The 22,010-nt window shown below is 44.1% G+C and overlaps 1 protein-coding gene across 5 annotated transcripts in view; it reads left to right on the top strand.

Moving 5' to 3' along the window:
• The window catches only part of LOC110503416 (GMP synthase [glutamine-hydrolyzing]), a 34,227-nt gene extending 16,040 nt beyond the window's left edge, over nucleotides 1–18,187 (top strand). Inside the window, exons 9-17 of one of the 5 annotated variants that reach the window (XM_036961366.1) lie at nucleotides 240–413; nucleotides 1,199–1,304; nucleotides 3,935–4,050; nucleotides 4,282–4,407; nucleotides 14,279–14,394; nucleotides 14,494–14,624; nucleotides 15,672–15,844; nucleotides 15,982–16,107; nucleotides 17,344–18,158. In XM_036961366.1, the coding sequence (XP_036817261.1) occupies nucleotides 240–413; nucleotides 1,199–1,304; nucleotides 3,935–4,050; nucleotides 4,282–4,407; nucleotides 14,279–14,394; nucleotides 14,494–14,624; nucleotides 15,672–15,844; nucleotides 15,982–16,083 (1,044 nt within the window). In that variant the 3' untranslated portion in view covers nucleotides 16,084–16,107; nucleotides 17,344–18,158. Of the gene's footprint in view, nucleotides 1–239; nucleotides 414–1,198; nucleotides 1,305–3,934; nucleotides 4,051–4,281; nucleotides 4,408–14,278; nucleotides 14,395–14,493; nucleotides 14,625–15,671; nucleotides 15,845–15,981 lie in introns of all 5 variants that reach the window. The other 4 variants (XM_036961367.1, XM_036961370.1, XM_036961368.1 and 1 more) reach the window with 4 other exon arrangements.
• The last annotated feature ends 3,823 nt before the right edge of the window (nucleotides 18,188–22,010 follow it).

The following is a 22,010-nucleotide window of genomic DNA, read 5'->3' as shown; positions in this document are numbered from 1 at the left end:
TATGCAGCAACAATGCATCAGCTATGGTAGTTATAGCAACGGTGCTGGTAATTAGAAACTGCGCTGGTCCCATGAATTGGTTTATTTTCAAATAACTTCCACTTGAATCATAACGTGTCCTAACCTTTATCTTCAACCTAGTCTGTTGTCTGTATATGTTGGTTGTCTGTCTGTCCCTCTTAAATAAAAAAAATGTATCTATTGAATGGACTTCCTGTGTGTGTGATTGGCGTCTGTAGGTGGCCAATGAGGTGATAGGGGAGATGAACCTGAAGCCGGAGGAGGTGTTCCTAGCCCAGGGCACCCTGAGGCCAGACCTCATAGAGAGTGCTTCTCACCTCGCCAGCGGCAAGGCAGAGGTCATCAAAACACACCACAACGACACAGAGCTCATCCGCAAGCTCAGAGACGAGGTACACACACATACTGAAACAAACTTCCAACACAATTTTGTTGGAGCACCTCTGGCTCTTCTGTTTGGCCCAGAGGTGTCCCAAGTCGTGTCCCAAGTCGAGTCCCAAGTCGAACTGGTTGAGTCAAGTTCAAGTCTATAAGCAAGTCGAGTCCCAAGCTGAGTCCCAAGTAAAAAAAATAAACCCATCTAAACAGGCAATGACTTTTAAAAAAAAAAGATATATGAATTTATTTTTTTGCCAGGGAAAACAGGAGAAAATCTATTAAATAACATGCCTTTGTGAGACAAATGCCGCTGATTGGTCGAGATGTGCCACTTTCTGGTTCTGAAGCGCAGACGAGATGTTTTTGAAACATTCGGTGCTGATGTTAGTCACCAGATCTAATAAGCAAAAAGGTACAAATATAAATGGTATGAATAAGTAGCCTATTAAAATATGAAGTTTCACACTCTTCCCCCTCCCAGACCTCACGGTGCTAGCTCACCTGACCTGTGTTGATTGACAGTTTGCTTGGTCGAGTTTTCACTAGGCAATCAGTTATTATTTTTTCTTGCGCGTGCGATTCTGTCTCTGGCAGCGTGGAGAGAAATCCACGGATGCTCGGTGACAACAAAATGAGTGACATTACGTTCCAAAACCTGGCCAGATAATAAAGTCATGAGTCTCGAAGTCGAGTCAGACGTTATTTTATTTTCTTATTTTAAGTCTAGTCTCAAGTCATGAATTTTGTGACTCGAGTCCACCACTCAGGTCTGAGCTGTCTCCTCTCTCACTCCCTCCAGGGAAAAGTCATTGAGCCGCTGAAAGACTTCCATAAGGATGAGGTTCGGGCGCTGGGCAGAGAACTGGGACTGCCAGAGGACATCGTCTGTCGACATCCTTTCCCTGGTCAGTACACACAGGACAGAACCTTATATATATATATATATATATATATATAGTCATGGAACATCTAGAACCAACACAGGACAGAACCTTATATATATAGTCATGGAACATTTAGAACCAACACAGAATAGAATGTTATATATAGTCATGGAACATTTAGAACCAACACAGGACAGAACCTTATATATATATATATAGTCATGGAACATTTAGAACCAACACAGAATAGAATGTTATATATAGTCATGAAACATTAAGAACCAACACAGAATAGAATGTTATATCTAGTCATGGAACATTAAGAACCAACACAGAATAGAATGTTATATATAGTCATGGAACATTAAGAACCAACACAGAATAGAATGTTATATATAGTCATGGAACATTAAGAACCAACACAGAATAGAATGTTATATATAGTCATGGAACATTAAGAACCAACACAGAATAGAATGTTATTTATAGTCATGGAGCATTTAGAACCAACACAGAATAGAATGTTTTATATATAGTCATGGAACATTTAGAACCAACACAGAATAGAATGTTATATATAGTCATGGAACATTTAGAACCAACACAGAATAGAATGTTATATATAGTCATGGAACATTTAGAACCAACACAGAATAGAATGTTATATATATATATAGTCATGGAACATTTAGAACCAACACAGAATAGAATGTTATATATAGTCATGGAACATTTAGAACCAACACAGAATAGAATGTTATATATAGTCATGGAACATTAAGAACCAACACAGAATAGAATGTTATATATAGTCATGGAACATTTAGAACCAACACAGAATAGAATGTTATATATAGTCATGGAACATTAAGAACCAACACAGAATAGAATGTTATATATAGTCATGGAACATTAAGAACCAACACAGAATAGAATGTTATATATAGTCATGGAACATTTAGAACCAACACAGAATAGAATGTTATATATAGTCATGGAACATTAAGAACCAACACAGAATAGAATGTTATATATAGTCATGGAACATTTAGAACCAACACAGAATAGAATGTTATATATAGTCATGGAACATTAAGAACCAACACAGAATAGAATGTTATATATAGTCATGGAACATTTAGAACCAACACAGAATAGAATGTTATATATAGTCATGGAACATTTAGAACCAACACAGAATAGAATGTTATATATAGTCATGGAACATTAAGAACCAACACAGAATAGAATGTTATATATAGTCATGGAACATTTAGAACCAACACAGAATAGAATGTTATATATAGTCATGGAACATTAAGAACCAACACAGAATAGAATGTTATATATAGTCATGGAACATTTAGAACCAACACAGAATAGAATGTTATATATAGTCATGGAACATTTAAGAACCAACACAGAATAGAATGTTATATATAGTCATGGAACATTTAGAACCAACACAGAATAGAATGTTATATATAGTCATGGAACATTAAGAACCAACACAGAATAGAATGTTATATATAGTCATGGAACATTTAGAACCAACACAGAATAGAATGTTATATATAGTCATGGAACATTAAGAACCAACACAGAATAGAATGTTATATATAGTCATGGAACATTAAGAACCAACACAGAATAGAATGTTATATATAGTCATGGAACATTTAAGAACCAACACAGAATAGAATGTTATATATAGTCATGGAACATTTAGAACCAACACAGAATAGAATGTTATATATAGTCATGGAACATTAAGAACCAACACAGAATAGAATGTTATATATAGTCATGGAACATTTAGAACCAACACAGAATAGAATGTTATATATAGTCATGGAACATTAAGAACCAACACAGAATAGAATGTTATATATAGTCATGGAACATTAAGAACCAACACAGAATAGAATGTTATATATAGTCATGGAACATTTAGAACCAACACAGAATAGAATGTTATATATAGTCATGGAACATTAAGAACCAACACAGAATAGAATGTTATATATAGTCATGGAACATTTAGAACCAACACAGAATAGAATGTTATATATAGTCATGGAACATTAAGAACCAACACAGAATAGAATGTTATATATAGTCATGGAACATTTAGAACCAACACAGAATAGAATGTTATATATAGTCATGGAACATTTAGAACCAACACAGAATAGAATGTTATATATAGTCATGGAACATTAAGAACCAACACAGAATAGAATGTTATATATAGTCATGGAACATTTAGAACCAACACAGAATAGAATGTTATATATATAGTCATGGAACATTTAGAACCAACACAGAATAGAATGTTATATATATTGTCATGGAACATTTAGAACCAACACAGAATAGAATGTTATATATAGTCATGGAACATTAAGAACCAACACAGAATAGAATGTTATATATAGTCATGGAACATTTAGAACCAACACAGAATAGAATGTTATATATATAGTCATGGAACATTTAGAACCAACACAGAATAGAATGTTATATATAGTCATGGAACATTAAGAACCAACACAGAATAGAATGTTATATATATAGTCATGGAACATTAAGAACCAACATGGAGAATAGCAGAAGTATGGCTGTGATGTTAACCTCACCCTCTCCTGTAGGTCCTGGCCTGGCCATCAGAGTGATCTGTGCAGACGAGCCTTACATCTGTAAGGACTTTGCTGAGACAAACAACATCCTCAAGATCATCACAGACTTCTCCGCCATGGTCAAAAAGGTCAGAGAGCGGAACACCACTAGTCTATGACAGGAACATGATGGTAATAACAGAGTTTGTCTCAATTCCATTTCAATTTGAACCAATTTAATTGGACATACAATTCTAGAATGGGGCTGTAGATGGAATTGACCCCAACTGTCTGTCTTTATTCAACAACATGCTGATAACTTACTCTAGTAATGTCAGAATAGCTAATAATAATAATCATAACTTACCCTGTCTCTCCAGCCCCACACGTTGCTGCAGAGAGTGAAGTCGTGTATATCAGACGAGGAGGAGGAGAAACTCCTGCAGCTCACCAGTCTTCATTCACTCAATGCCTTCCTGCTGCCAATCAAGACCGTGGGAGTCCAGGTAACACACTTTATACAGTGTTCTCTCTCACAGCACTGCTCGGCCACGAGACTGCTCTGTCTGTCTGAATGTGACCTCTGACCTCTGTAAATGTACGGGTGGTCCCGGAAAATTGATCCCACTCTCCTGGCGTTGCAAGAGCCATGCTCTTATCAAGTGAGTGACGGAGGACCACTGGTCACCTGACTGAGGCCCCTCTTAATGGTCTGACTGCTCGTCTATAGTAGAGCAGGGATAGATGGCTTTATCTGATTCTTAGTGCTGAGTGATTTGCGGTTGGTTCAGATTTGTAAAAAAACAACATCGTTTTAGATTTTTTTAAACAATAGGTTAAAGGCATTGTGGGTAGATTGCTAAGAACACCTAATAAAACAATTGATGGTAGTGGCCATTACTGTCACTAACCATAATTTATTCACATTACTTTATTTAAATCAAATATATTTGGTTCTGTACATTACATATTTTGTTAATAGTTTGATGATGAATGTATTATTTCATAAAAACCCCAGTGATGATTGGCTAGTGACTGCCTTTTGTAGCCTATCACTATAAAGGCGTCCTGAGTGGCGCAGCGGTCTAAGGCACTGCATCTCAGTGCAAGAGACGTCACTATAATACCTGGTTAGAATCCAGGCTGTATCACATCCGGCCGTGATTGGGAGTCCCATAGGGCGGCGCACAATTGACCCAGTGTCATCCAGAGTGGGCCGTCATTGTAAATAAGAATTTGTTTTTAACTGTCTTGCCTAGTTAAATAAAAATCCCATTACTTTAATTTCAGTTGTGTATGTAATTGTTGCTTCTGTCCGTCTTCTCGCCCTAACCTGGGCTCGAACCAGGGACCCTCTGAACACATCAACAACTGCCTCCCACGAAGCCTTTGTTACCTATTGCGCCACGAAAGCCGCTGTGCTTGCATAGCAAGCGAAACAGCTTCAAGGTCTCAGAGCGAGTGACGTCACCGATTTTGAAACGCTACTAGTAGGCATCGCTAACTAGCTAGCCATTTCACACGGGTTACATTTATTTCAGTTGACTGATTTCCTTCTATCAACTGTAACTCAGTAAAGTTTTTGAAATTCTTGCGTTTTTATATTTTTTTTGTTCAGTATAAATATATTTAAGTTACAAGCTTTGGTTTTTCCATTTACGTTTTGAGGTTGGACTTTAGCACTTAAAGCTTGTTAGCGTGTACGGCGCACTGATTGGTGGCACCTCATTAGTCACTATGTGTTACACCTGTGCTGGTTGCCATCTCATTAGTGGGAAGGTGTTGGAACCTGTGCTGGCCCAGTTGCTATTTAAGAGTGTGTCTGGCCCAGTGCTCCAGTTGTCTTGATAGAGGGTTATTAACACCTTTTAGTTGGCTCTCCCTATTATGATTTCTAGACAAATAAGCCTTGATCTGATTTTCATTTTTGCTCCACGTTTTTGGTTTGCTTCCTGTTTTTATTAAGCTTGGTTAGGGTTTTTCTTTTGTTTGTCTTTTTAAGTTCTATTTGTTGTTACTCGTCAACTTTCAGGGGAACCCCTCATGAGTGTCTTTCAGAAACCCTCCTAAAACCCCACCTGTTTCGTTTTGGTTGTTGACTTTTAGTTCCCTCTTCTGTTTGAGCAACATTTAGGGTTTTCTTGCTAGGGAACGTAACATGTCACCAAATAATTGATTAAACCACACTGTTTTGCAATGAAGGTTTACAGTAGCCTCCACAGCACTCTGTAGTGTAGCACCATGGTGTAGCCGGAGGACAGCTAGCGTCCGTCCTCCTCTGGGTACATTGACTTCAATACAAAACCTAGGAGGCTCATGCTTCTCACCCCCTTCCATAGACTTACACAGCAATAATGACAACTTCTGGAGGACGTCCTCCAACCTGTCAGAGCTCTCTTAGCTTGAACTGACATGTTGTCCACCCAATCACAGGATCAGATAATTGGGGGGGGGGGGGGGGGGGGGACATTTTTAAATGAAAGCAAACGGAACAAAACGGGGATAAACATACTTGAATTTGTCCAATAGAAACTCTCGTTTGCATCTGTTGGACTAATGATTACACCCTAGATCAGCTCGACGCAGGCGAGGTGGGATTTAATGTCACCGTCTGTCACCTTCATTACTCACATATTTCTCTCTACCTGTGCACTTACGTTGTAATCTTTCATTCATAGGCTAGGTTGTAGCAACCTCCATGATGGGTATTGGGAAAATTTGAGTATCATGTAGTAGCCTAAACGTATCGATGTTACGTTGAACTGGGTGAATGGAATATGAATGACAGTCATCCAAAATGCTGTAATACCGCCAGTGTCGGGAACAAAGAGCTGCGGAAGTTTGTCGTCAGGCAAGTGGTCAACAGCACCCTCTTTGACCCAATGAGCTTTATGTGTCTGTCTGCTCAATTACTTCACCTAGGCTCTGTGGTCAACAGCACCCGTTATGTCAACTGTGTTGCTGTTTGCCCTGTTACATTACCTAGGCTCTGTGGTCAACAGCACCCGTTATGACACAGTGGACTACATGTCTCTGTTCTTCCATCTGTTTTTCATTTGTGAATTCAGACGAGCGGTTTGTATTAAAGTTGAAATCCCTAGTGTCTACATCTTAGAACAGTACAAACCTCAACCTCAAGTCTCATTCTTCTTTGTGTGTTCCTCTCTGACAGTGTGGTGTAGCTAGGCCTAATGTTAGCCTGTGGTTTGGGTTCTGACGCCAGCACGGTTATTCCTTCACTGAGCAGCCATGTCAAGACTAGTTTTGACACTCCCTGTTATTCCTTCACTGAGCAGCCGTTTCCCTCTCACAATAACACAAGGACACTGCTACTGTCAGGGCTGAGTATGTGAAACTCTCCCCTACTCACTGATACTGTGTCAGAGAACATTTAACCTCTCTGATCTCCCAAACCCGGATCCGGTATCGTGACTACAGCCTCAAGCTCATTACCATAACGCAACGTTAACTATTCATGAAAATCGCAAATGAAATGAAATAAATATGCCATCTCGCAAGCTTAGCCTTTTGTAAACAACACTGTCATCTCAGATTTTCAAAATATGCTTCTCAACCATAGGAAAACAATAATTTGTGTAAAAGTAGCTAGCTAGCAAAGCATTTAGCGTTAGCATTAGCGTTAGCATCCAGCACGCAACATTTCAACAAAAACATAAAAGCCTTCAAATAAAATAATTTACCTTTGAAGAACTTCTGATGTTTTCAATGAGGATACTCTCAGTTAGATAGCAGATGCTCAGTTTTTCCAAAAAGATTCTTTGTGTATTAGAAATAGCTCCGTTTTATACATCACATTTGGCTACCAAAAAAACCCCGAAAATTCAGTCCTCAAAACGCGAACTTTTTTCCAAATTAACTCCATAATATCGACTGAAAACATGGCAAACGTTGTTTAGAATCAATCATCAAGGTGTTTTTCACATATCTCTTCATTGATACATCGTTCTTGGACACATGGTTTCTCCCCTGAATCAAATGGTAAAGTACAAGCAGCTGGCAATTGCGCACCGAATTCCACGCAGGACACCAGGCGGACACTTGGAAAATGTAGTCTCTTATGGTCAATCTTCCAATGATATGCCTACAAATACGTCACAATGCTGCTAAGACCTTGGGCGAACGACAGAAAGTGTAGGCTCATTCCTTGCGCAATCACAGCCATATAAGGAGACAATGGAAAACAGAGCTTCAGAAATTCTGCTAATTCCTGGTTGATGCATCATCTTGGTTTCGCCTGTAGAATGAGTTCTGGGGCACTTACAGACAAAATCTTTGCAGATTCTGAAACTTCAGAGTGTTTTCTTTCCAAAACTGTCAAGAATATGCATAGTCGAGCATCTTTTCGTGACAAAATATCGCGCTTAAAACGGGAACGTTTTTTATCCAAAAATGAAATAGCGCCCCTAGAGATCTAACAGGTTAAAAAAAATCCTGTTTAGGGTTGGGGCAGGTTAATCTGATCCTAGATCTGTGGTTAGGGGCAATGTCTGTTTGGCCTCTCAGCGGTGTCAAATGGTATTCTGGACATTTTACTTAATTTCCTTCAGCCCCAGGTTGTGGGATCCACGCGGGGTTGTCGTGGCTACACAATGTTTGTTTGACAAGTGCATGGATAATGGGAATGATGATACAGCTGGCTCCGCCCATTCAGTAGTGCGTGTGTCGCCCCCTCACTTCCTGCTAAAAGCCACAGAGGACTAAATTTACCCCAGAAAGAGTGAGTGTGTGTGTGACTGTGTGTGTTGGTAACGGTGGGCAGGAGAGACACAGCAGTATAAACAGAAGGGCGTATTATTCTCTGGAGTGAGGCTGAGAGAAGAGGGAAATAACAGGCCTCCGATTCACCCAGAGTCTGTTTCTGTGTCGAAGTGTGAAGGATTCAATAGATCACTTCTGATGAGTGTTGGTCAATAGAGAACCTCTGTAGCATACAGAACTGGTGTGTGGGGTGACTGTCGGTACCATAGCCGTGTGTGGGGTGACTGTCGGGACTATAGCCGTGTGTGGGGGGTGACTGTCGGTACCATAGCCGTGTGGGGGGTGACTGTCGGTACCATAGCCGTGCGTGGGGTGACTGTCGGGACTATAGCCGTGTGTGGGGTGACTGTCGGTACTATAGCCGTGTGTGGGGTGACTGTCGGGACTATAGCCGTGTGTGGGGTGACTGTCGGTACTATAGCCGTGTGTGGGGTGACTGTCGGTACCATAGTCGTGTGTGGGGGGTGACTGTCGGTACTATAGCCGTGTGTGGGGGGTGACTGTCGGTACCATAGCCGTGTGTGGGGGGGTGACTGTCGGTACCATAGCCGTGTGTGGGGGGGTGACTGTCGGTACCGTAGCCGTGTGTGGGGGGTGACTGTCGGTACCATAGCCGTGTGTGTGGGGTGACTGTCGGTACTATAGCCGTGTGTGGGGGGGTGACTGTCGGTACCGTAGCCGTGTGTGGGGGGTGACTGTCGGTACCGTAGCTGTGTGTGGGTGGTGACTGTCTGCACTGTAGCAGTGTGTGGGGGTGACTGTCTGCAAATCAAATCAAATCAAATTTTATTTGTCACATACACATGGTTAGCAGATGTTAATGCGAGTGTAGCGAAATGCTTGTGCTTCTAGTTCCGACAATGCAGTAATAACCAACAAGTAATCTAACTAACAATTCCAAAACTACTGTCTTGTACATATTCTTTATCCCCTTACACTGTGTACATAAGGATATATGAATGAGTGATAGTGCAGAGCAGCATAGGCAAGATACAGTAGATGGTATCGAGTACAGTATATACATATGAGATGAGTATGTAAACAAAGTGGCATAGTTAAAGTGGCTAGTGATACATGTATTACATAAGGATACAGTCGATGATATAGAGTACAGTATATACGTATGCATATGAGATGAATAATGTAGGGTAAGTAACATTATATAAGGTAGCATTGTTTAAAGTGGCTAGTGATATATTTACATCATTTCCCATCAATTCCCATTATTAAAGTGGCTGGAGTTGAGTCAGTGTGTTGGCAGCAGCCACTCAATGTTAGTGGTGGCTGTTTAACAGTCTGATGGCCTTGAGATAGAAGCTGTTTTTCAGTCTCTCGGTCCCAGCTTTGATGCACCTGTACTGACCTCGCCTTCTGGATGATAGCGGGGTGAACAGGCAGTGGCTCGGGTGGTTGATGTCCTTGATGATCTTTATGGCCTTCCTGTGACATCGGGTGGTGTAGGTGTCCTGGAGGGCAGGTAGTTTGCCCCCGGTGATGCGTTGTGCAGACCTCACCACCCTCTGGAGAGCCTTACGGTTGAGGGCGGAGCAGTTGCCGTACCAGGCGGTGATACAGCCCGCCAGGATGCTCTCGATTGTGCATCTGTAGAAGTTTGTGAGTGCTTTTGGTGACAAGCTGAATTTCTTCAGCCTCCTGAGGTTGAAGAGGCGCTGCTGCGCCTTCTTCACAATGCTGTCTGTGTGAGTGGACCAATTCAGTTTGTCTGTGATGTGTATGCCGAGGAACTTAAAACTTGATACCCTCTCCACTACTGTTCCATCGATGTGGATAGGGGGGTGTTCCCTCTGCTGTTTCCTGAAGTCCACAATCATCTCCTTAGTTTTCTTGACGTTGAGTGTGAGGTTATTTTCCTGACACCACACTCCGAGGGCCCTCACCTCCTCCCTGTAGGCCGTCTCGTCGTTGTTGGTAATCAAGCCTACCACTGTTGTGTCGTCCGCAAACTTGATGATTGAGTTGGAGGCGTGCGTGGCCACGCAGTCGTGGGTGAACAGGGAGTACAGGAGAGGGCTCAGAACGCACCCTTGTGGGGCCCCAGTGTTGAGGATCAGCGGGGAGGAGATGTTGTTGCCTACCCTCACCACCTGGGGGCGGCCCGTCAGGAAGTCCAGTACCCAGTTGCACAGGGCGGGGTCGAGACCCAGGGTCTCGAGCTTGATGACGAGCTTGGAGGGTACTATGGTGTTGAATGCCGAGCTGTAGTCAATGAACAGCATTCTCACATAGGTATTCCTCTTGTCCAGATGGGTTAGGGCGGTGTGCAGTGTGGTTGAGATTGCATCGTCTGTGGACCTATTTGGGCGGTAAGCAAATTGGAGTGGGTCTAGGGTGTCAGGTAGGGTGGAGGTGATATGGTCCTTGACTAGTCTCTCAAAGCACTTCATGATGACGGAAGTGAGTGCTACGGGGCGGTAGTCGTTTAGCTCAGTTACCTTAGCTTTCTTGGGAACAGGAACAATGGTGGCCCTCTTGAAGCATGTGGGAACATCAGACTGGTATAGGGATTGATTGAATATGTCCGTAAACACACCGGCCAGCTGGTCTGCGCATGCTCTGAGGGCGCGGCTGGGGATGCCGTCTGGGCCTGCAGCCTTGCGAGGGTTAACACGTTTAAATGTCTTACTCACCTCGGCTGCAGTGAAGGAGAGACCGCATGCACTGTAGCCGTGTGTGTAGGGTGACTGTCTGCACTGTAGCCGTGTGGGGGGTGACTGTCGGTACTATAGCCGTGTGTGTGGGGTGACTTTCGGTACTATAGCCGTGTGTGTGGGGGTGACTGTCGGTACTATAGCCGTGTGTGGGGGGTGACTGTCGGTACTATAAGCCGTGTGTGTGGTGGTGACTGTCGGTACTATAGCCGTGTGTGGGGGGTGACTGTCGGTACTATAAGCCGTGTGTGTGGGGGTGACTGTCGGTACTATAGCAGTGTGTGTGGGGAGTGACTGTCGGTACTATAGCCGTGTGTGTGGGGGGTGACTGTCGGTACTATAGCCGTGTGTATGGGGGGTGACTGTCGGTACTATATCCGTGTGTGTGGGGGGTGACTGTCGGTACTTTAGCTGTGTGTGGGGTCACCAGTAAAGATGCTCCTAACATGTTCTCCCTCCCCCTCTCTCTCTCTCTGTGTGTCTTTGTGTAGGGTGACTGTCTGCACTGTAGCCGTGTGTGTAGGGTGACTGTCTGCACTGTAGCCGTGTTTGTGTGTAGGGTGACTGTCTGCACTGTAGCCGTGTTTGTGTGTAGGGTGACTGTCTGCACTGTAGCCGTGTTTGTGTGTAGGGTGACTGTCTGCACTGTAGCCGTGTTTGTGTGTAGGGTGACTGTCTGCACTGTAGCCGTGTTTGTGTGTAGGGTGACTGTCTGCACTGTAGCCGTGTTTGTGTGTAGGGTGACTGTCGGTACTATAGCCGCGTTTGTGTGTAGGGTGACTGTCGGTACTATAGCCGCGTTTGTGTGTAGGGTGACTGTCGGTACTATAGCCGCGTTTGTGTGTAGGGTGACTGTCTGTACTATAGCCGCGTTTGTGTGTAGGGTGACTGTCGGTACTATAGCTGTGTGTGTGTGGGGGGTTGACCCGGTCCTATAGCCGCGTGTGTGTGGGGTGACTCAGTACTATAGCCGTGTGTGTGTGTGTTGACTGTCAGTAATTTAGACGTGTGTGTGTGTGTGTGTGTGTGTGTGTGTAGGGTGACTGGCGGTCCTATAGCCATGTGTGTGTGGGGGGTGACTGTCGGTCCTGTAGCTTTTCTGTTCCCAAGAAAGCTAAGGTAAACGACTACCGCCCCGTAGCACTCACTTCCGTCACCATGAAGTGCTTTGAGAGACTAGTCAAGGACCATATCACCTCCAACATACCTGACTCCCTAGACCCACTCCAATTTGCTTACCGCCCAAATAGGTCCACAGACGACGCAACCACACTGCACACTGCCCTAACCCATCTGGACAAGAGGAATATCTATGTGAGAATACTGTTCATCGACTACAGCTCAGCATTTAACACCATAGTACCCTCCAAACTCGTCTTCAAGCTCGAGACCCTGGGTCTCGACCCCGGCCTGTGCAAACTGGGTACTGGACTTCCTGACGGGCCGCCCCCAGGTGGTGAGGGTAGGCAACAACATCTCCTCCCCGCTGATCATCAACACTGGGGCCCCACAAGGGTGCGTTCTGAGCCCTCTCCTGTACTCCCTGTTCACCCACGACTGCGTGGCCACGCACGCCTCCAACTCAATCATCAAGTTTGCGGACGACACAACAGTGGTAGGCTTGATTACCAACAACGACGAGATGGCCTACAAGGAGGAGGTGAGGGTCCTCAGAGTGTGGTGTCATGAAAATAACCTCACACTCAACATCAACAAAACAAAGGAGGTGATCGTGGACTTCAGGAAACAGCAGAGGGAGCACCCCCCTATCCACATCGATGGGACAGTAGTGGAGAGGGTAGTAAGTTTTAAGTTCCTCGGCGTACACATCACTGACAAACTGAATTGGTCCACCCACACAGACAGCGTGGTGAACCTCAGGAGGCTGAAGAAATTCGTCTGGTCACCAAAAGCACTCACAAACTTTTACAGATGCACAATCGAGAGCATCCTGTCGGGCTGTATCACCGCCTGGTACGGCAACTGCTCCACCCACAACCGTAAGGCTCTCCAGTGGGTAGTGAGGTCTGCACAACGCATCACCGGGGGGCAAACTACCTGGGACCGAGAGACTGAAAAATAGCTTCTATCTCAAGGCCATCAGACTGTTAAACAGCCACCACTAACATTGAGTGGATGCTGACAACATACTGACTCAACTCCAGCCACTTTAATAATGTAAACATTGATGTAAATAATGTATCACTAGCCATTTTAAACAATGCCACTTTATATAATGTTTACATACCCTACATTACTCATCTCATATGTATATACTGTACTCTATATCATCTACTGTATCTTGCCTATGCCGCTCTGTACCATCACTCATTCATATATCCTTATGTACATATTCTTTATCCCTTTACACTTGTGTTTATAAGGTAGTTGTTGTGAAATTGTTAGGTTAGGTTACTTGTTGGTTATTACTGCATTGTCGGAACTAGAAGCACAAGCATTTCGCTACACTCGCATTAACATCTGCTAACCATGTGTATGTGACAAATACAATTTGATTTGATGTGTGTAGGGTGACTGTCGGTCCAATAGCTGTGTGTGTGGGGTGACTGTCGGTACTATAAGCTGTGTGTGTAGGGTGACTGTTGGTACTATAGCCGTGTGTGGGGGGTGATTGTCGATACTATAGTCGTGTGTGTAGGGTGACTGTCGGTACTATAGCTGTGTGGGGGGGGTCACTGTCGGTACTGCAGCCGGTACTATAGCTGTGTGTGGGGGGTGATTGTCGATACTATAGTCGTGTGTGTAGGGTGACTGTCGGTACTATAGCTGTGTGGGGGGGGGGGGTCACTGTCGGTACTGCAGCCGGTACTATAGCTGTGTGTGTAGGGTGACTGTCGGTCCTATAGCTATGTGTGTGGGGTCACCAGTAAAGAGGCTGCTAACCTGTTCTCTGTCTCTCTGTGTGTAGGGTGACTGTCGGTCCTATAGCTATGTGTGTGGGGTCACCAGTAAAGAGGCTCCACACTGGGAATCCCTCATGTTCCTGGCCAGACTCATCCCTCGCATGTGCCACACCATCAACAGGTAACACACACAGTACATGTTAGTAGATGAAGTAGAACCAGTTACTGCTAGCAGGATGCCCCATGGACCGTCCTTCCTCTCTCCTCTGCCTCCCTCCAGAGTTGTGTATGTATTTGGGTCCCACGTGAAGGAGCCCCCTACAGACGTCACCCCCACCTTCCTGACCACGGGCGTTCTCAGCACACTCAGACAGGCGGACTTCGTGGCCCACTCCATCCTCAGAGAGTCTGGTAAGTGGTTTCCTGCTTCAGGAGGGGGGGGTGGGGGGGATCAGAATGCCAGGTAGAAATTCCTTGGATTCAGTGTAGAGCGGGGAATATAGTATAGAAATAGAATGTATAGATCTCTAGTGGTGTGTAAGGTTATTCTAATATCCAGGCAGATGTTAGTATTCAAATTCTTGTGTGAGATGCTAACAAAATGAGAGGCCTATTTTTAACACGCATGCTTTTTCTAAATGTTAAAATGTCCATGTAACATTGTTACATATAATGAATGATATGGGGCCGTCGTTGAAAATAAGAATTTGTTCTTAACTGACTTGCCTAGTTAAATAAAGGTCAAATGAATAAATAAATATACCATGACATTAATAAAGTAATAAAACAACAAACTTTTCAGTGTAGTTTTATTGTGACGTGCGTGGCAGTCGACCGGTAGCCTTCAACGTGTAGCTTGTCAATTATGTTGGCCAATCAAAGAGGTTCACTGTGTAGCAGGTAGAGTGAGCGTTCACTAATGCAATGCAAGATGGGGGGGGGGGGGTTAATAATGAGGAGTAAGCTACAAGTAGGCTGTGGTTTTACAGAATGGGCTTTTTTTATATATATATTTATTTGACCTTTATTTAACTAGGCAAGTCAGTTAAGAACAAATTCTTATTTACAATGACGGCCTAGGAACAGTGGGTTAACTGCCTGTTCAGGGGCAGAACAACAGATTTGTACCTTGTCAGGTCGGGCGTTTGAACTTGCAACCTTCCGGTTACTAGTCCAACGCTCTAACCACTAGGCTACCCTGCCGCCCGGCTTGGGGAGAAAGCACAGTATGTGGCGTCAATTAGCCTAGCTATCTTCTCTACCCCCAGTCAAGACAGACTGATACATGGGGTGATAATATATGTATGTATATCAGATATCCAACAAAAAAATTAATGATACTATTACCAATAGTGAAATGATTTCAAACCCCCACCCCTATAGAAAACACAGTTATTTTGTGACCTGTTCGTTGTTCACCCTGTCTGCTGTGGTAACTCAGTGCCCTCTTTCTCCCAGGTTACTCTGGGAAGATCAGTCAGATGCCGGTCATCCTGACCCCGCTGCACTTCGACCGCGATTCCTCACAGAGGCAGCCGTCCTGTCGGCGCTCTGTGGTCGTCAGAACTTTCATCACCAGCGACTTCATGACCGGGATACCCGCCACGCCCGGAAAACACATCCCCGAGGAGGTACTGAGGCTCGCCACCAGATGGGGATCAGACAGACAGACATAGTTCTATTGCTCTCAGTGCAGACGTTTAAACCAGTCTCCGGTTTTGAACCCTTTTCTCTTCTTCTCTTGTATTATCTGTCATGTCTCCCCCAGGTGGTGCTGAAGATGGTGAATGAGATCAAGAAGATCCCTGGCATCTCCCGGGTGATGTTCGACCTGACCTCCAAACCTCCCGGTACCACAGAGTGGGAGTAGAGCTCATGGAGAGAGAGAAGGGAGGTGTGGTGAGCTCCTCCTCCTCCTTTCTTTCCCTCTCCTAACATACCCCCTCCCAATCTCACCCCTCCTCTCCTTTCTTTCCCTCTCCTAACACCTACACGCTCCCCCCAACCTCACCCCCTCCTTTCCGATCACCCCCCCGTAGAACATTCCCGTGGAAAGCAGGCAGTACTGTGATCAGCGCACACTTGAAGCTGCCACTCTGCCCCCCCCCTCCCCTCCCCCTTCATTTTTTTGGGGGAGAGGTGGTTGAATAGATATGATGACTATTCACCCTTCTTTTTGGATCCGTTTCTTCGTGCGTGACAATGCATTTGTCCTTTTTTTTTTGGGGTGTAAGTGCCGCTTCCTGTTTGGAAACCGCCAGTTGAGGTCAAGAGTTAAGGAGTTCAGGAAGTGGATTGTGTACACGATATGCCTCAGATTACAGCGTGAGACCAACAACTGAAGAAAGCAACATACTTGTATGACATAACGGAGAAGGAAGAGCAGCAACTAGCCAGTGGTTTAAAAAGTCATCCATCGTTTTTTTTTTGTGCTTTTTTTGTTACACTCCTGATAGTTTATTTTTTGTCCCAAAAGGATTTTTACTCATCCATTTACCTTTCAACTGTATACTCTACAAAGAGACAGGGGTTGCCTGCCCAAAGTCATTCAGCAGAGAAACTGTGACCAATTAGTATTATTTTTTTTATTTTTTTTATTTTTAAACTTTTCATTTTGCCAAATGTAGACGAGCCGTGGTGAAATTAGATCTGGGTTATTATCTCTTGTTAACGATCCACTTGAATCAAAATGGTGATGGTTAAGCTACCCGACCGCGGTCAACAGAAAATCTTAGTTTATTATCACAGATGTGTGACACTGTGTGGGAAATCCCCAAAATGACGAGTTGTCCTTTTTTTTGTGTGTGCCTGTTTCTTTGGGTGCCTGTTTCTTTGGGTGCCTGTTTCTTTGGGTGCCTGTTTCTTTGGGTGCCTGTTTCTTTGGGTGCCTGTTTCTTTGGGTGCCTGTTTCTTTGGGTGCCTGTTTCTTTGGGTGCCTGTTTCTTTGGGTGCCTGTTTCTTTGGGTGCCTGTTTCTTTGGGTGCCTGTTTCTTTGTTCCTCCTTTGTTTTAGTTTTTTTCGTTTTTCTTCATGTTTTTCAGAGAAACAAGAGGACTGACAATGAATTCAGATGTTAGCATTTGTCTAATTGATGTGTGAATGTCATCTTTGTTGTTATCACCTCCTACAGGTGTGTAGGAGCCACGTTTGCACATTTCTCTTTTTACCCATAAAGCCATGGTGCTTTCCTGACGCGAAGGGAATGTACTTCCAGTTGACGGATTTTAAAACCCCAATCACGGAGCATCCCCCCCCCCCCCCTCCCCTTTTTTTTATAGTGTCAAAGGTCAAATTGAAGACCGGCAGTGGCCGTCTTAAACGTTTCAACTACCAGAGGAATCCCCAAATAGGCATTCCCAGTAACCTGGTTCTGCGAATGCTTTCAACATTCATTTAATGAGATATAGTCCTCAGCTAGTCCAAGGACTCAGCGTTTTACTGGGCCTGAAACGAGTCGTCTTAAGGACCCCTGTCTGCCCCATGTCCAGCCTGTAGGTCACGTTTTTACTGTGCGATTAATACTGGTTTACCTCTGTGTTTGACTTTGTACCCCTCACCTTTTAGATATTATTTAGTTATAACAGCAAAATACACAATGCAAAAATGAATCTGTTCCTGAAACTGTCTTATTTGCAACTTGTTCTTAATGTCTCTCCTTCTGTGTTGTCTTTTACTTGTGGCATTTTATGATACACATGTTTACTTGGAAAAACAAACAAAAAAAAAACGCTTTAAAAATGTATGGGTTTAATTTTATAGTTGGATTTTACTGCAATATTGAAATGATTAAGTTATGCAATTCTGTCAGATAATTTTGTTTTTAAAATGATGGATGCTCATCTTTCCTCAGTAACGTGCCTCACGACAAGCCGCCGCATGCAGTTTCACGATGACATTTGTACAATGAAAAACCAAGCTTTAATAAATAAGTCCATGTTGAATCTGTATTCTCACACTCTTGGCCAACTATTGAAAGATGTCTAGATTTATTTTCACAACCAACAGATGTTTTTAATGTTTGTATTTCGCAATACTTTTCTAGTATTCTGTTTGTAGCAGAATACTATATATATATATAGATATATATATCTATAGGTCCTCGAGAACGGGCGTCTCTTATTAGGTTTGAGGGCGGAGCGCGACTAATTGATGTCTGGCATTGAACTTCCCGTCACAAGGGACTGTGGAACCTTTGCACGTGCCTCTGGGTCGGGAAGGTCAAGTTCTACTGGCTCGTCTGTCTACATCCTTAGACTTATGAGGTAGTTAGGGAAGTAGATGTGTGCCAAGTTGTCATCAAGGCAAAGGATGGCTACTTTGAAGAATCTCAAATAATATAAAATATATTTTTGATTTAACACTTTTTTTTTTTTAGTTGGTTAATACAAGATTGTGTTATTTCATAGTTTTAATGTCTTCACTATTATTATTCTCCATTGCAGAAAATAGTACATAGTAATAATAAATAAAAACCTTTTGAATGAGTAGGTGTGTCAACTTTTGACTGGTGCTGTACATATACACACAGTGTACAGTGCATTCGGAAGCTATTCTGACCCCTTCACTTGAAGGTCTCCAAGAACACAGGGGCCTCCATCATTCTGAAATGGAAGAAGTTTGGAACCACCATGAGTCTTCCTAGAGCTGGTCAGGGAGATGACCGAGAACCTGATGGTCAGGGAGATGACCAAGAACCTGATGGTCACTTGTGACGGTGCTCCAGGGTTGGGTCTGAGTACTTTCCTGAATTCACTGTATAATTTCAAAACGTGTCACTAGGTGTAAGCAAGACCATCAGCAAATAGTTACAACTGGGATATGACTGTAGTTAATCAGGGTAATTTTTTTCCACAAATAGACATATTTTCCTTTCTATGGTAGCAAGATCTTATCTATTTTTTTTTTTCAAATTTTCTATGAAAATGTATTGTAGTGAGAATTTATTTCGGGATATGTATACCGAGTATATCCACATCCCCCGACAGATCATTTCATTGGTAAACTACACAGCAATATGAAAGTCGTATTTAAAAAAAAATATATATATTTTTTTGGTGTTGCATTACCCAATACAGTAAAGTACACATCATAATTTGATATGTTAGAACAGGTATCTAGATCCATCCAGCCCTGGAGTTTGGTATCCTTCCACTGGTATGCCATCCAGCCCTGGAGTTTGGTATCCTTCCACTGGTATACCATCCAGCCCTGGAGTTTGGTATCCTTCCACTGGTATGCCATCCAGCCCTGGAGTTTGGTATCCTTCCACTGGTAGGCCATCCAGCCCTGGAGTTTGGTATCCAGCCCTGGAGTTTGGTATCCTTCCAATGGTAGGCCATCCAGCCCTGGAGTTTGGTATCCTTCCACTGGTATGTCATCCAGCCCTGGAGTTTGGTATCCTTCCACTGGTATGTCATCCAGCCCTGGAGTTTGGTATCCTTCCACTGGTATACCATCCAGCCCTGGAGTTTGGTATCCATCCACTGGTATGCCATCCAGCCCTGGAGTTTGGTATCCTTCCACTGGTAGGCCATCCAGCCCTGGAGTTTGGTATCCAGCCCTGGAGTTTGGTATCCTTCCAATGGTAGGCCATCCAGCCCTGGAGTTTGGTATCCTTCCAATGGTAGGCCATCCAGCCCTGGAGTTTGGTATCCTTCCACTGGTATGTCATCCAGCCCTGGAGTTTGGTATCCTTCCACTGGTAGGCCATCCAGCCCTGGAGTTTGGTATCCTTCCACTGGTATGCCATCCAGCCCTGGAGTTTGGTATACTGCAAAAATCTGATTCTACTGTTTGCATCAATTACCTGATGTGGAATAGAGTTCCATGTAGTCATGGCTCTATGTAGGACTGTGGAATAGAGTTCCATGTAGTCATGGCTCTATGTAGTACTGTCCACCTCCTCCCATAGTCTGTTCTGAACTTGGGGACTGTGAAGAGACCTCTGGTGTCATGTCTTGTGGGGTATAAATGGATGTCTGAGCTGTGTGCTAGTAGTTTAAACAGACCTCTGGTGTCATGTCTTGTGGGGTATAAATGGGTGTCTGAGCTGTGTGCTAGTAGTTTAAACAGACAGCTCGGTACATTCAGCTTGTCAACACTTCTTAGAAAAACAAGTAGTAAACCTCTCCCAATTTGAGCCATTGACATTTTTTTATTGAACCAGGCAAGTCAGTTAAGAACAAATTCTTATTTTCAATTACATCCTAGGAACAGTGGGTTAACTGCCCGTTCCGGGGCAGAACGACAGATTTGTACTTTGTCAGCTCGGGGATTGGAACTTGCAACGCTCTAACCACTAGGCTACCCTGCCGCCCTGTGAGAGATTGGCCTGCATATCATTGTTAGTTACCGGTGTACTGTTAAGGGCCAGCCGTGCTGCCTTGTTCTGAGCCAATTCTAATTTACTTAAGTCCCTCTTTATGGCACCTGACCACACGACTGAACAGTATTCAGGTGCGAAACAACTAGGGCCTGTAGGACCTGCTTTGTTGGCAGAGAACAGCGCTTTGTTACGGACATATTTCTCCCCATCTTTAACTAGCGATATGTTATGACCATGACAGTTTACAATCCAGGGTTACACCAGGGCAGTTTACAATCCAGGGTTACACCATGACAGTTTACCATCCAGGGTTACACCAGGGCAGTTTACCATCCAGGGTTACACCAGGGCAGTTTACAATCCAGGGTTACACCAGGGCAGTTTACAATCCAGGGTTACACCAGGGCAGTTTACCATCCAGGGTTACACCAGGGCAGTTTACAATCCAGGGTTACACCAGGGCAGTTTACCATCCAGGGTTACACCAGGGCAGTTTACAATCCAGGGTTACACCAGGGCAGTTTACCATCCAGGGTTACATCAGGGCAGTTTACAATCCAGGGTTACACCAGGGCAGTTTACCATCCAGGGTTACACCAGGGCAGTTTACAATCCAGGGTTACACCAGGGCAGTTTACAATCCAGGGTTACACCAGGGCAGTTTACAATCCAGGGTTACACCAGGGCAGTTTACAATCCAGGGTTACACCAGGGCAGTTTACAATCCAGGGTTACACCAGGGCAGTTTACAATCCAGGGTTACACCAGGGCAGTTTACAATCCAGGGTTACACCAGGGCAGTTTACCATCCAGGGTTACACCAGGGCAGTTTACCATCCAGGGTTACACCAGGGCAGTTTACCATCCAGGGTTACACCAGGGCAGTTTACAATCCAGGGTTACACCAGGGCAGTTTACCATCCAGGGTTACACCAGGGCAGTTTACAATCCAGGGTTACACCAGGGCAGTTTACAATCCAGGGTTACACCAGGGCAGTTTACAATCCAGGGTTACACCAGGGCAGTTTACAATCCAGGGTTACACCAGGGCAGTTTACAATCCAGGGTTACACCAGGGCAGTTTACCATCCAGGGTTACACCAGGGCAGTTTACCATCCAGGGTTACACCAGGGCAGTTTACAATCCAGGGTTACACCAGGGCAGTTTACCATCCAGGGTTACACCAGGGCAGTTTACCATCCAGGGTTACACCAGGGCAGTTTACCATCCAGGGTTACACCAGGGCAGTTTACAATCCAGGGTTACACCAGGGCAGTTTACCATCCAGGGTTACACCAGGGCAGTTTACCATCCAGGGTTACACCAGGGCAGTTTACCATCCAGGGTTACACCAGGGCAGTTTACAATCCAGGGTTACACCAGGGCAGTTTACAATCCAGGGTTACACCAGGGCAGTTTACAATCCAGGGTTACACCAGGGCAGTTTACAATCCAGGGTTACACCAGGGCA

The sequence above is a fragment of the Oncorhynchus mykiss genome, chromosome 24 (genome assembly GCF_013265735.2).
Source record: "Oncorhynchus mykiss isolate Arlee chromosome 24, USDA_OmykA_1.1, whole genome shotgun sequence".
NCBI lineage: Eukaryota > Metazoa > Chordata > Actinopteri > Salmoniformes > Salmonidae > Oncorhynchus > Oncorhynchus mykiss.
This window is presented reverse-complemented; position numbering and strand designations above follow the sequence as displayed.